General features: G+C 38.1%; 2 protein-coding genes across 3 annotated transcripts in view; one reads left to right on the top strand and one right to left on the bottom strand.

Annotated features, from left to right (window-relative positions):
* The window catches only part of LOC117216871 (sodium-independent sulfate anion transporter-like), a 17,242-nt gene extending 7,621 nt beyond the window's left edge, over window positions 1–9,621 (bottom strand). The window contains exon 1 of the mRNA XM_033463992.1: window positions 9,533–9,621. Coding sequence (XP_033319883.1) covers window position 9,533 — 1 coding nt within the window. The 5' untranslated portion in view covers window positions 9,534–9,621. The remainder of the gene's footprint in view (window positions 1–9,532) is intronic.
* The window catches only part of LOC117216873 (trissin receptor), a 14,052-nt gene extending 1,330 nt beyond the window's left edge, over window positions 1–12,722 (top strand). The window contains exons 2-5 of one of the 2 annotated variants that reach the window (XM_033463998.1): window positions 7,843–8,029; window positions 9,050–9,701; window positions 11,184–11,619; window positions 11,694–12,722. In XM_033463998.1, the coding sequence (XP_033319889.1) occupies window positions 7,855–8,029; window positions 9,050–9,701; window positions 11,184–11,607 (1,251 nt within the window). In that variant the 5' untranslated portion in view covers window positions 7,843–7,854 and the 3' untranslated portion in view covers window positions 11,608–11,619; window positions 11,694–12,722. The other variant, XM_033463997.1, reaches the window with a different exon arrangement.
* The last annotated feature ends 148 nt before the right edge of the window (window positions 12,723–12,870 follow it).

The raw sequence follows: 12,870 nt of genomic DNA, 5'->3' as shown, positions 1-12,870 counted from the left end.
TATCTTAACTATATCTAAATTCTAAGATAAACGTTATATGCTCGTAATTAATGATCGAAATCTTTGATCTTAATTGAGGTTGCACACACGATCAGATATGAGCGAATATTAACAGTGAAATATCGAATTAAACAAATTAGCAGCTTCTGTAAATTAGCAGCATCTCGGATCACGAGAATATTAAACGCGTGTAATTAAAACGTTCATACGTCCGTTTATACGTGTACTCGAATTAATACTCGAATATTATTAGAATCGACCGAACGATATCGTGTAAAGATATTTCCATAGCTGTTCCAGGCTGCTATCGTTGATAAAGTTAAACACCTAACGGATTAACATGTACGCGGAAGGAAAGATCGGCCCTTGAACGATGTACTTGCGGATTAAGCACGAGCTTAGGTGTATTCATGCTGGCAAGACAATCTTATTGTTAGAAAGAAAAACACCGATATACATATGTATTATCTACGCAGGTGGCATTTTGTAGATACGATTGCCAACGAAATTGCTGGTCTAATTAAACTTACGTATATATAGTGGCTCGCGGAGATATTCGGACATTCTTAACAATTTTTTATTTGTACAGAATGCGGCCGAATAACGCGTACAGGCGGGCTTATGCTTTAAGAGGATACTTTACGTAAAAATAAGAGGAAAATACGGAGTAACATTTTTTCAGCCGGGGCTTGATTTTCCAGAAAGTCGAATTTGAATCGTTGAAGTAATACTATATGATGTTTTATTAATTACAAAATTTATATAGAACAGAATAACTATATCGTATGTAACATAATAATTTGAAGTATTAACGAACAGCGCTCTATTCTCTTGTATATCTCAAACAGGAATAATTTTCTTTTATTGCACGCTCATTCATCGAACACATGCTCTTTCGTTCCTCGCTCGCACGATATATATGTACACACATTTATTTTCTAACATGAATATTTATCGATTATAATAAATAACCGGCGAGAGGTTGTTGTATATGCGAGAATCAGCTGAAAATTTATCATACACGTGTATTAGGCTGATTCTCCATTGAACAACGTACAAACTCTGTTTTCTTGAAAGTGGAGTCTTAAACGGAACAAAGTTGTTCCACACTTTTTACTTCACCGATGGTATCCCCTTGGAGGTAGACGTTCATATGTTATTTAGCAATAAAGATAGAAAAATTTACCAAATGTCCAGCTGGACAAATTGTAAAGTAGAAATTAAATAAAAAAAAGAAACATTTTTCATTTATTTTGACAAGTAGAATTAATGTTTCCTGATTGTTGGCTCATACCTAAGTGGTAATTACCCAAGTTCACGTGTAATTGACAAATCTTTTCACTCGGTTTTCTCGGAAACTAAGCATCCAACGAACAAATTTCATTCTGTACATTCTATTCCGTATTCTCTTCTTATTTTCTCATCATTAACTTATGCCCGTTTGCACATGTTATTCGACCGCATCCTTCGTATTATACGAAACATTTTGACATCCCATTAACACTGTGAGTCTCGTCTACACTGACAGACAATCGTCCGCAGACAATCCAAATCTGTGTTTCGTGGAAAATTCGCAGAGAAAATTCAAGTGCAGAAACAGACAGCGGATAAAAGTGCCTGGTACACACCGTCGGACGAATGTTGGAAGAACGTGCAAACGCATGCAACACACAGCTTAGTTTAATCGTCTTTTCGTTAACAAGCTTCTTTTACTTGATTCTTTTATTTTACTCAGACAAGTTCCTCTTTCTTCTTGCGCAAATTAAGAAATACACCATATACCCCATGAACAACGATAGCAACATTGTTCAAAGTCATGGCTGGAGACACTAATTACATTTTTTTTTTTTTTTATTTAATTTGTACTTTACAATTTGTTCAGCTGGACATTTGGTAAATTTTTCGAACGTTATGAGATGTTTTCTTTTTAGTCTTCTTTTTATATGGGTTTGCGTTGGATGCATTGCCATTCGTTTCCTGTATTTTTCTGTGTATCTGTCGATTTCTTCTTTATCCATTGTGTTATATTATACAGGGTGGTTGGTAACTGGTGGTACGAGCGGAAAGGGGGCGATTCTACGCGAAAAAAGAAGTCGAAAATATAGAATAACAATTTTTCGTTCGAGGCTTTGTTTTCGAGAAAATCGACTTTGAACTTTCGCTCGGTACGCGTGCACTTTATCACGTCTCGTTATAACGGATCTCACTGTAGATCGTTGTTTCGATGGAAAAATGAAAAAAAAAATTTTTTTTTTAATTTTTATTCTATATTTTCGACTTCTTTTTTCGCGTAGAATTACCCCCTTTCCGTTTGTACCACCAGTTACCAACCACCCTGTATATTACGTAATAATTATTGTTACGACCGTTCGCGGAGAGACGCGGTCGCTAGGAAAACGCGTCAGCGAGAGGCGTAAATTCTCGCTACGATTATGTTAATCGACGCCGCGAAGTAGTCGTTCCCCTGTTTCGGTTAGGATAACAGAGGTGGTTTAATGAATGTAACACTGTATTAACAGGTTAACATAGAACAATATATTTTATAATAATATGATGAAGATGTTACAGAAATTTGACTCGACTTTGCGATATCTCTAGATAAATTCGTTTGCTCGTCAGATTTGTCGAAGTGTCACGTTTGACTCGTCAGAAGGAACTGAACGCCCTTCGATTATTCCTTTGTCTCATTTGGAAGACGACCCCCACTATGCTCGGGTCACGCCACCGCTCGCGCCTATGATCACGTATGCCTCTTCTAGTGTGAAAAACGTAACGGTCAAAAATCGACGTTTCTAGAGTTCGCTGCTTGGCAACAACTATGCTCTCGTCGATACATTGTATATGATCCGGCGGGCAGATAAGACGGTTTGCCTGCGACGTTGTAGGACCGCGAGCGACGATTAGAAAATACAGCCTGTGGTAAGCCTCGTGGCGTAACAATTATATTAATTACATGTGGGCATCAGAGACTCGGGCATGGGAGAAGTCGATCAGTGTTGGGCCGATCCGAGATCACGAGTACATTGCTATGCTAGAAACTAGTAGACAAACGACATTGTTTACAGATAATCTACGTATATTGTCCGCCGATAACCACCAAGATATGTGCAGACAATGTCGTTTGTACACTAATCGGGTATCTTGGTATTCCTCGGTATGGACGAGTTGAGGATCTGTTGGAGATGGAACGGTTCCTCCCACTCAAGCACGAAGGAGATTTCAAGCTTTTGAAATGCTGACTTTTGAACGATAAGCACATACGACGCCCACTTGCGGAGTGGAATATCATGTAAATATAAATAATTAAGGTTATAACGACGAAGAGATTTTCTTCTTGTTGATATTTACAGAAGCCCAGAATTTAATGATTTTGTTCGTGTTTTACGATCTTTCGAATTTTTCCAAAAATTTGTATACCGATACTTTACCGACATAAATATCAACCTAAATAATACGCTAATAACATTTTGCAGGAAATGTGACGATAGATCGTATTAACACTTTACCGACCGCTAGCAATTCAACAACATACGCACGTCCGACCGGCAGCCCAGGCGCAGATTCTCCCTGGCGCCGGCTCTGTTTCGGTTTAGACTCTCCAATACCATTCTTTTCGTTCATCGCGAACGGTATGTTTTTCAAATTGGTATAAAACCGTGGGAGCTTACAAAGCAACGCGATTGACGCAACTGAGCAAGGTACCTTAGTACTAAATAACAAATTACTACTCAAATAATGAGAAAGATTGTCGGCGACAAAAAGCCGATTAATAGGCTATCGGTTGGTAAGCGTCGACGACAAAAACTGATTAATAAGCTATCGGTCGGTAAAGTGTTAAAAAATGTATAGTCCCATTTAAAAACAAGTGAACCTTTGTTCGATTTCCCAACGATTGTTCACGACGCATCCATGAAGAGGCCGGTGCGTCACTTCGTCACTGTCTTCAACTTTACTTACTTTCAAATTCAAATTTCCTACTTTCGCCTTTACTTTCCATCTAAACAGCAAATACGTACCGCGTCATAAATCTCACCATCGCACAGCGAGATCGTTGTTTTGCAGACCTACCAGGGGTAAAAAAGATTCTCTCTGCATCTGCCTATGGACACTGCTCTTCTTCTTCATTGCGATGAAAAACGAAATACTTGCTCGTGCGCGGGCATTTTACGGAACTGTTCCCCGACAATTGTCTGCCAGTGTGGACTAGGCTTTAACGAGGCACAATCAGCGTGATTCAATCAATCAGCGTACGTCGATAAAATTCGATATTCGTAAAAGATTCCCATAAGATTTTGTAGATGATCGTGTACAATCGATATTGGACTGGTCGTAGTTTCATTGTTTCAATAAACACACGAATAACGTTGCCAATAATGAAGAAGAAGAACACGTTCATGCAACAGCACGTTCTTCTGCTTGCACGGCCGTGACTGAGAAATTTCGAAGCCAAATAAACCAGTTTGAAATGATATGCAAAATAATGGAAATCAATTCAAATTTTCTAGCTGCATAGTTTAACGCTTAAGAACCAATTGACTTGTTACAATGCAAGTGGAAAACTTTTGCTTTCCTGCTTTCACAAAACTCGGAATTACCTCAATTATCGATCGATTTTAAAACGAAAAGCAAGATTAAACTAAAAGCTTTAAACTAAAAGCAAGAAAATATACTTTTGAGTTGCGAGTGAAGTACATTTCGAAATTTGCTCCGACCAACGAGTGAAATTAGATTTATCCACCTTCGTTCACAAACACCTGCTAATTTTATATGAAAGCTGATAATTGGTCCACGTTGTTAGAACTATTGTGCATGTTAATTTAGCTTTACAGTTTGTATTCGTCTAAAATAATGGAAATCACTGTGCACATGGAAATTATTTGACAGCAAATCAATGAATTCTCAAACTGTTTATTGGTTGTTTATAAATTACGTTTGATGAATTAAAAAGTGTATTTGTCAAACGCTTTCATAATGAACAGAAGATCAGAGAATGGAATAAAACAGTTAGAGCACTCAACTTCTACTCAACTTGGTAATAAAACGAGATTTCTCCGTGTATTTTCGATCAATCGCAGGGAGACGCCACGAACAGATCGATCCCCTTATTTCTTGTGGGATAATAGGGGTGATTCATGTGGTATAACACTGCAATTAACAAGTTATAAATTTTATATTTCTAACAACTTATTACACTGAAGAGTTACACCGTTACGTATGATATAAATGTCGTAGACGATACTTTGACGTATGAAGATCTGATAGATATGTGGCGGATCGGTATCAACAGGACACCGACAGGTCGAGGCATCAACGCGGCGCAACACCTCCCGGGCGATACGCGGGTACCAACCGTCAACACCAGAGGGCTACGACGACAACGAGTCTATCTCGCTAGCGGTCGAATATACGGGCGCATGATATAAATACCGCACCTAGCGAGATTCCCTGTACGTCTAAGGCAGGGACTCCCAGGCATAGCCTTAATGACGAGTCCACCGGTAGTCCCGTGACGAAACGCAAACTCTCTTTTCATCCAGCTCGAACCACACCCCCGCCAAAGATAAATACTGAATGTTCTTTCGTAGTAGAGCAAAAGGTCCCCTTACAGTTGAATATAGGATAAGAAGAAGTTGATCTTTCTTGATGTAAAAGATGTAGAAGTCTCCTGGTGTAGAGTTGACCCTCCTGATGTCGTAGATGAAGTATAGAGATGAAGTGACTGACGGGCTCTGTAGTCCAGAGCACAAGTCTAGAGGGATGAAGTGACTACTGCTCTGTCGTTATGAGAACAAGTCGAGCTCGTTCTTGTGTGATTACGGAGGAAAGCTCGTGTGCCTTCTGAACTAAGAACGTGGATTCGTTGTTCACACTTTTCGTTAGAAAAGTGAGGGTTACGATCCGCGATGCCCATTGGTTTATAAGCCGACGTTAATAAATGGAGATTGGAGGAGGAAGCCTCCTACCGACACGTGGCTTGGGGGTGACCTTGTTCATGGGAAAAACTGGCTTTCCCGTTAAATTTTTTTTTTATTTATTTAAATTTTACAATTTGTCCAGTGGGACATTTTTCCGTTAAATATCCACTTTTTCCGTTAGATAACCCGCTTTCTCCGTAATTTGTAAGAACGTGCAATAAACCTAAGGACTGTTTCAAGTACCAGCTATAAACCGAAAATACTTGCAGGATTAAAGGTTGCTGCAAGCTAGTAAGATTCAGTTCATGGCCGGGGCCTTAGGTTTATTGAGAGTCTCTATAATGGTGCTTGAGTCTTGACGGTCAGACAATAAAGGACGTCGCGTGGACCATCTCACGCGACGTAACACCGATTTTTTCCGATAAAACTGTATACACGCGATATTGTCCCTGATCTAAGCTAACAATAATAAAATTGGAAATCGTCACGTTCTTCGAATCCAGTCGGCGCAGCTTTCATGTTCCCATTCGCTGCATGTTATACGTCGTAGTCAATATTTGCTTAAGCGGTTCGTCATATTTTTTGCCACAATACACGCAACAGTCATTTTCATTATTATTTCTTTCAGGTTTGCTTAAATTTTTCTGTTTGTCGGGTTTTCTTTCTTTTTTAGAGTTTCTCGATATTTCCTCGGCGAAAATATCGCGTCTCGTATATCTTTCGAAAAATATTTCGTGTTGATAGACATTGCACGTTTACGAATATTTCCTTGTGCGAAGTGATTATTTCCTTCGATTTCGACCTAATACACGATTCGTACTAATTTCCATTATACATGTAACAACAAAGTACGTGCCCGTGTCTGTTTATCGATTTTCTGTCCGACATTTTCCGTTCGCCACGTAGAAATCGCGTGTAACGCTTAACACGAATCCCGCGATTCCGCACGATTAAGTTTACACGATCCGATAGGATACGGAGTATTTAACACGCGCTACTAATCAAACTTCGTTTCAATTACAAACATTTTAATAATATACATTGACCACGATACCAGCCGCGTTTCCGTTCAAAGTATCTCATTTAGAGAAAATGAAATTACGAACGAATAGTCCAAACGAATAGTTCAAACAAATAGTTCAAACGAATAGTCAAAAGGTTTCAGTGGAACTTGAAGTTTATTTAAGAAAAAAGATACTGCAAGTTATTCGATCAAAGTATCACCCGTTGCTTTCTACAACTTTAAGCCAAGTAATACATTTTTTTTCTTTTTTATTGAATTTGTACTTTGCAATTTGTCCAGCTGGACATTCGGTAAATTCGGTGAATGATAAATTCCATCACGGCAAAATATCGTGTCTTAGACAAGAACCAATCGTCGGAGGATCGATAAAGAAGAACATTTTGTGGAATTGCTGCGTGACAGCGTTAAGTGCTTCTGCTAGAGAAAAGACACGAGTCTTCACTAGAACGTCCCGTAGCAGCCAGCTTTTTCGCTAGACGTTGCTGCTTCGGAATGCTATTCGTCTCGATCGATGCAACGCGCCTTGTCCGATACCCACTTCTAGCTGATCGATCAGGTACTAAGGTAATTCAACGACTGCATCTTGTCTAAAGAAGCAGCATTTCTTCGTGATAGAATTCATCAGTTGCTTGATAAATGGCTTAAAGTCGTAGAAAGCAAGGGGAAATACTTTGACCGAACATCTCGCTGTACTTTTACCTTAAATAAACCTTCTGTTGCGAAACTGAGTTGAAAAATTATTCATTCAGTAACAAGTAACTTGACTTAAACTCTCGCGAGTCATCTACGAATTGAGAATTAGAAGATTAATAAAGATAAACTTTATGTTGTATTATTTTTACTTGTATCTTCAACAAATTACGCTTTCGATATTGCAGAGTAATGATTTTATATTCCTTGTGGTCTCGTTTCAGAATGATCGACAACCGTGACGCCGTTTTTCGTAAAATTCGTGATAAAAAAAGCTTGATGGACAACGAAACTTCCTTGCACGATATATCTCTAAACGAGGAGTACATTCTTGACAGGACCGATGTCAGAGTAATTTTTATTACGCTCTATTCCATCGTCTTCGTTTTCTGCTTTATCGGTAAGTGATCGTCTCGATCTAAATCGATCAAATTACCAATTGAGTGTCAAAACCAATTTGATCCGTATCCGCATCGCATGCTTTGAAACTTTCCATCGGCCTATCACAAGAAGAGAAGCAGGAATATCGTGTAAAGCAATAAAAGTTTTGATAAAATTTGAAGCTTTCGTACTTATTTGTATTATAGACATTTATACAACGACTCAAAAATATACGCAGGATAATCGCTTTTATCATTGAAAAAACCTGATATAAAAGAATTAGCAAATTTTTCCAAAATTTATCCATTATATTCGCGCCTCTGAAATGTATCTAGTTTGCAAAATTATTAAGTACGAACTTTTAGAACTTAAAAGTATATTTTTTTAACGTGTGTACGTTTAAAAAGGAATAAAACGTTAAATTATGTGAAAATAAAGGTAAGAAGCCAGACAAAACGTTAATTGTTTCGTGACTTATTTCCGCGAGAAATTTGTGGAACGTTTTGATCTAAGAAGGAATTTATCAATTTTAATGAGTTTGCAGTAGGGTTCAAAGAATAAATTCCTTTTCATAATTATTCTTTCAAGTAGTCGTCCAGGCAATTGTCCCAAAGAATACCTTCAAACACTATAATCTATGCTTCATCGGTGAATCACGAGATACCTGATAACTTCGAACGTAACCTTTCGATAAGATAGATCTGTAACAAATTCTTCAAAACGCAGTACCTATAATTTAATCTTCCTTATAATACACGCGTCTTACAGACGTGTTCAATTTGCAAGATTAATATTAAACGTGAATTCTATATCGAAGAACATTTATGCAGAAAATATTTGATACTGAAAAATATTTCTTCCGGAATATATCTTCACGCTATCGACTGAGTTTGTTAAGCATTGCGTTAAGCGACGAACGATAAACGTAGAAAAGGTTCGCGAAACGTTTGATTTCGATAGGATTAAGAGAAACATTCGTATGGAAGAAACGATGCAATGTATAAATTCAAGGTCGTATCCCTTTGAATTCTGCTTTCAGGTAACTCAATGGTGATCTTTGTGGTAACATTTTCACGACGATTACGGAGTATTACCAACTTCTTTTTGGCGAACCTGGCAGTAGCCGATTTCTGCGTCGGTATCTTTTGCGTGTATCAAACGTTGACAAATTACCTAATGAACAGTTGGCGACTCGGTGATTTTCTCTGCAAAGTATACATGTTCGTCCACGCGCTTTCCTACACAGCCAGCGTATTAATCCTAATGGTGGTTTGCATTGAACGATACTTGGCTATCGTTTACCCGATTAAGTGCAGGTCGGTACTGACAAGAAGCCGACTGCAGCTGGTAATAGGAATAGTTTGGATGGTTGCCGCGATTTATGCTTTGCCGAGATTCTTTTATGTTGAGACCATGCAGAATCGTTTAATCACCGGCGACGTGGACATCATTTGCATAGCCAATATCCAGAAGCACAACAAAACTTTGTTGGACGCCGTAAATCTCGTCTTTCTTTACTTACTTCCGCTACTTCTGATGTGCTGCCTTTACACGAGAATCGCTGTCGGGTTATGGAGAAGCGGCACTACCCTCGGAGGACCGGGTTTGGCGACTAAAAGCAAAAATGATAGCCTCCATCGTGTTCACAGTTCCGGTAGGAATGTGCTTCGCGCCAGACGCGGTGTAATAAGGTACGAGCTATGTTTTAGTAGTAGACTGCGGATATTTATGCACATTTGTATCTTTATGGATATAGCGCTTGAAATGTATCCCTCGTTCATAAAAGCAAAAGAAAAGATGGCGAAGAATTGTTTTAACTAATCGATATTGAAGATATACCGATTCTTTGAATATTTCTATTTTGCGTGTTATGCTATGCGCGTTTCACGTACATTTCTGTGCTCTCAAATTTCCCATAAACGTATAAAAACCCGCAGTCTAGAGATCAGCGATAAAATGAAATTAAATTGAAAATCCGAGGTAATTCTGGTCCTTGCAATGTCCCGATGATATCGGTCGAGGGTGGACTCCCTATCGCCGAGGTAGAGTCTCGGAGACTTGGCTGATTCTATCTGTCTGATTCTCTTCCATTCTGTTTAGAAATAAGTCTGATTTCGTCTGTGTTTCGCCAGTACTACTACATGCATACGCGTTCGCGCAAATACACTGAAATCTGTAAGAACGGTAAGTCGGTAAAAAAGATCGTCAGAAATCTGTCCTATATTCGTGTATAAGTTACCCGCAAGTTGAGCATCGTGTTTAGAAGACGAATATGCCACGATACTTAGCGGAGAGAGGTACGTATTAAGAGGAATGTGCAAGATACGTGAAAGGAATATAGGGAAGATGTACAGGCGTGGAAAGAATAAATGTAAGTACTGAAAAATATTGCGATAGTGTGGAATGATTTAGAAACGTAGACAGAGTAAAGAGGGAAAAAGATAAATAGAGAAGAGGAAAAATGGATATCAAAGAACAGATATGTGTAATAAAAGGATTAGTTGACAGAGTCGAACAGCGATAGAACGGATAGGATAGGAAGAAATGCATAGCGTTGATTATCTGATTGTTATAGAGTAGAGTGGACAGAATTGAAAAATGTGGGAAAAGGATGTGGAAGGATGAGAATGTGCGACAGAGATATGTGTGTATGGTAATTCAGGAGAAATTGTAAATCAAGTCTCATTTCTTGACTGCGAGGTCGAAATTAAATAAATAAATATATGCACGATGTCCTGAATAACGCGACTCACTATTTTTCTGCCATTTGCGGCCATGTAACAAAAAATCTGTTGAACTGAACTTTAACGGCGTCGTGTGTAGTACGAACGACTTTGTTTTCATAACGACAACGATAAACCTAGTATCGAGTTAATAAAAATATGGTCCCATTTATCTTACCCAAGTTACCTTGCTTTCGCTATGAAAATAAAGTATTTCCAAGATTTTTTTTGTTCATTGTTCGTAGTACATTCGACACCTTTAAACAACGGTTCAAAACATTGTCTGTTACACGGCCGCAGGTAGCGATAAGAAATAGTGAGCGAGCACCCTGTATATTCATATACGTATATCTGCAACTTCAGGAATCAGGAGTCACGCAGACTTCACCTCGAGCTTTACGTCGCAAGCATAGTGCCTCGGGTTAAATTGAAACTGACGAAATTTTCTAGAATGCTAATCGCAGTGGTGATGATGTTCGCCGTATGCAATCTGCCGCAACAAGCACGGATCGCCTGGCGCCACTGGAGCTCGAGTTATGATCGATCATCGAACTTCAGCACCCTCCTAACCTTATCCACTTTTTTGATTTCCTACACAAACTCTTGTCTGAATCCTTTTCTATATGCTTTCCTCTCGCGAAACTTTCAAAAAGGAATAAAAGAACTTCTGAACTGCGGAAAGGCAAGAAATCGGAGCAGCGTTTTGGTCATGGGACGTACCGCAAGAGAAGCAGCAATGCGACAAGAAAACGACGAAGGGAACGTAAATGATTTTCGGCGAAGTTTACTGGTCTGTCTTAGTTCTGATCGAGACAGCTCTGTCGCAGTTCCACCGAGTACAGACCAAACCATTTACGAAAAATCCAGTTACTAATTAGTTTTATTGGTGGAACTTTCAGCCGCGCTTTATTCACCAAACCTTTCGAGATTAGGCTGTTAAGAGTATCGTTTTTCAAGCAGAGTCCGACGCAACTGAAACGATCTCCCTGTCGAATGACTTTGTTCTTTCGCTAGTTCGAAACGAAATCGATCCTATTCGGGTACATTCGTGCTCTTTCTCGTTGTATATATATACTGGGTGTTCGGCTACTGATTTTACATAATTTAAAGGTTTGATTCTTGACGTCGAAATAAGACAAAACTCAAGAATAAAAAAAATTGTGCTCTCAGTTTTGTTTTTTAGTTATTGACAATTACGATGTTTGTATTAACAACTTCCTTCGCTCTCTTTTTACTATTAATACGAGGGACGATAATAACGTCGTGATTTCACATGAGAATACAAACATACGGAAAAATACATCATAGTTTTCATATTATTTTTCAGAAAATCGATAAAAGATCAGAAGGCAACGAATCATAAAGAAAAATGTATAGTTTACAGCTTGTAAATTAGTAAACTACTGTGCAAGAGAATTCAGACGTAATGTAATATCTTTGCAGAGTTGATCGACAATTTTTAGAATACTGAACCAATACTGCAGATTCACGGTTGCCAAGTTTTCCGATTACACGGAATTTGCATTAATCTAACTCGTATTTGACATTTGGCATCGGCACATGTGGTTTTAGCAGACAGATATATGGATCTTCACGAGATCATACATATTCGACGAGAATAGGGGAAAAAAGAGGTGAAAATTTTATTGAAATATAAGGCTCGTTAATAGAACCTCGATTTGTTACATCGACTGTTGGTAATAGAAATGAAACAAACTAAAAAATAAAATCAACGAATGAATATCAGAAGCAAAATATGATAAGTATATTTTTATTAATACTCTGATTTTAATATTATTTCATGAATGTCGAGGATTATTAACGTAATGAATAATTAATTGTCTAAATACTTTTACAATCTCTGTGTAATACTTGCACTAAATGTCTTGTAATTTCTACATATATTTTCAGATTGGTTTCAAACTTTACTATCATTTATCGTGATAGTCGGCCTCATAACAGTACTAATGACGTTCCAAAATGTTTCGCGCAACACATATAATATATTCATAAAGTAAATCTGTAAGTGAATACTTTCATAAATAACTGTAGTCACATTTTGTTATTGTCCGAACACTTTTGGAAGTAATTAAATATATGTATCATATGGAGTTTCATTAAACGATTTCTTTCTCGT

This window comes from Bombus bifarius, unplaced genomic scaffold (assembly GCF_011952205.1).
Source record: "Bombus bifarius isolate JDL3187 unplaced genomic scaffold, Bbif_JDL3187 scf7180000007974, whole genome shotgun sequence".
Classification (NCBI taxonomy): Eukaryota; Metazoa; Arthropoda; class Insecta; order Hymenoptera; family Apidae; genus Bombus; species Bombus bifarius.
The sequence above is the reverse complement of the archived record's forward strand: the minus strand, read 5'-3'. Positions and strand labels throughout refer to the sequence as shown.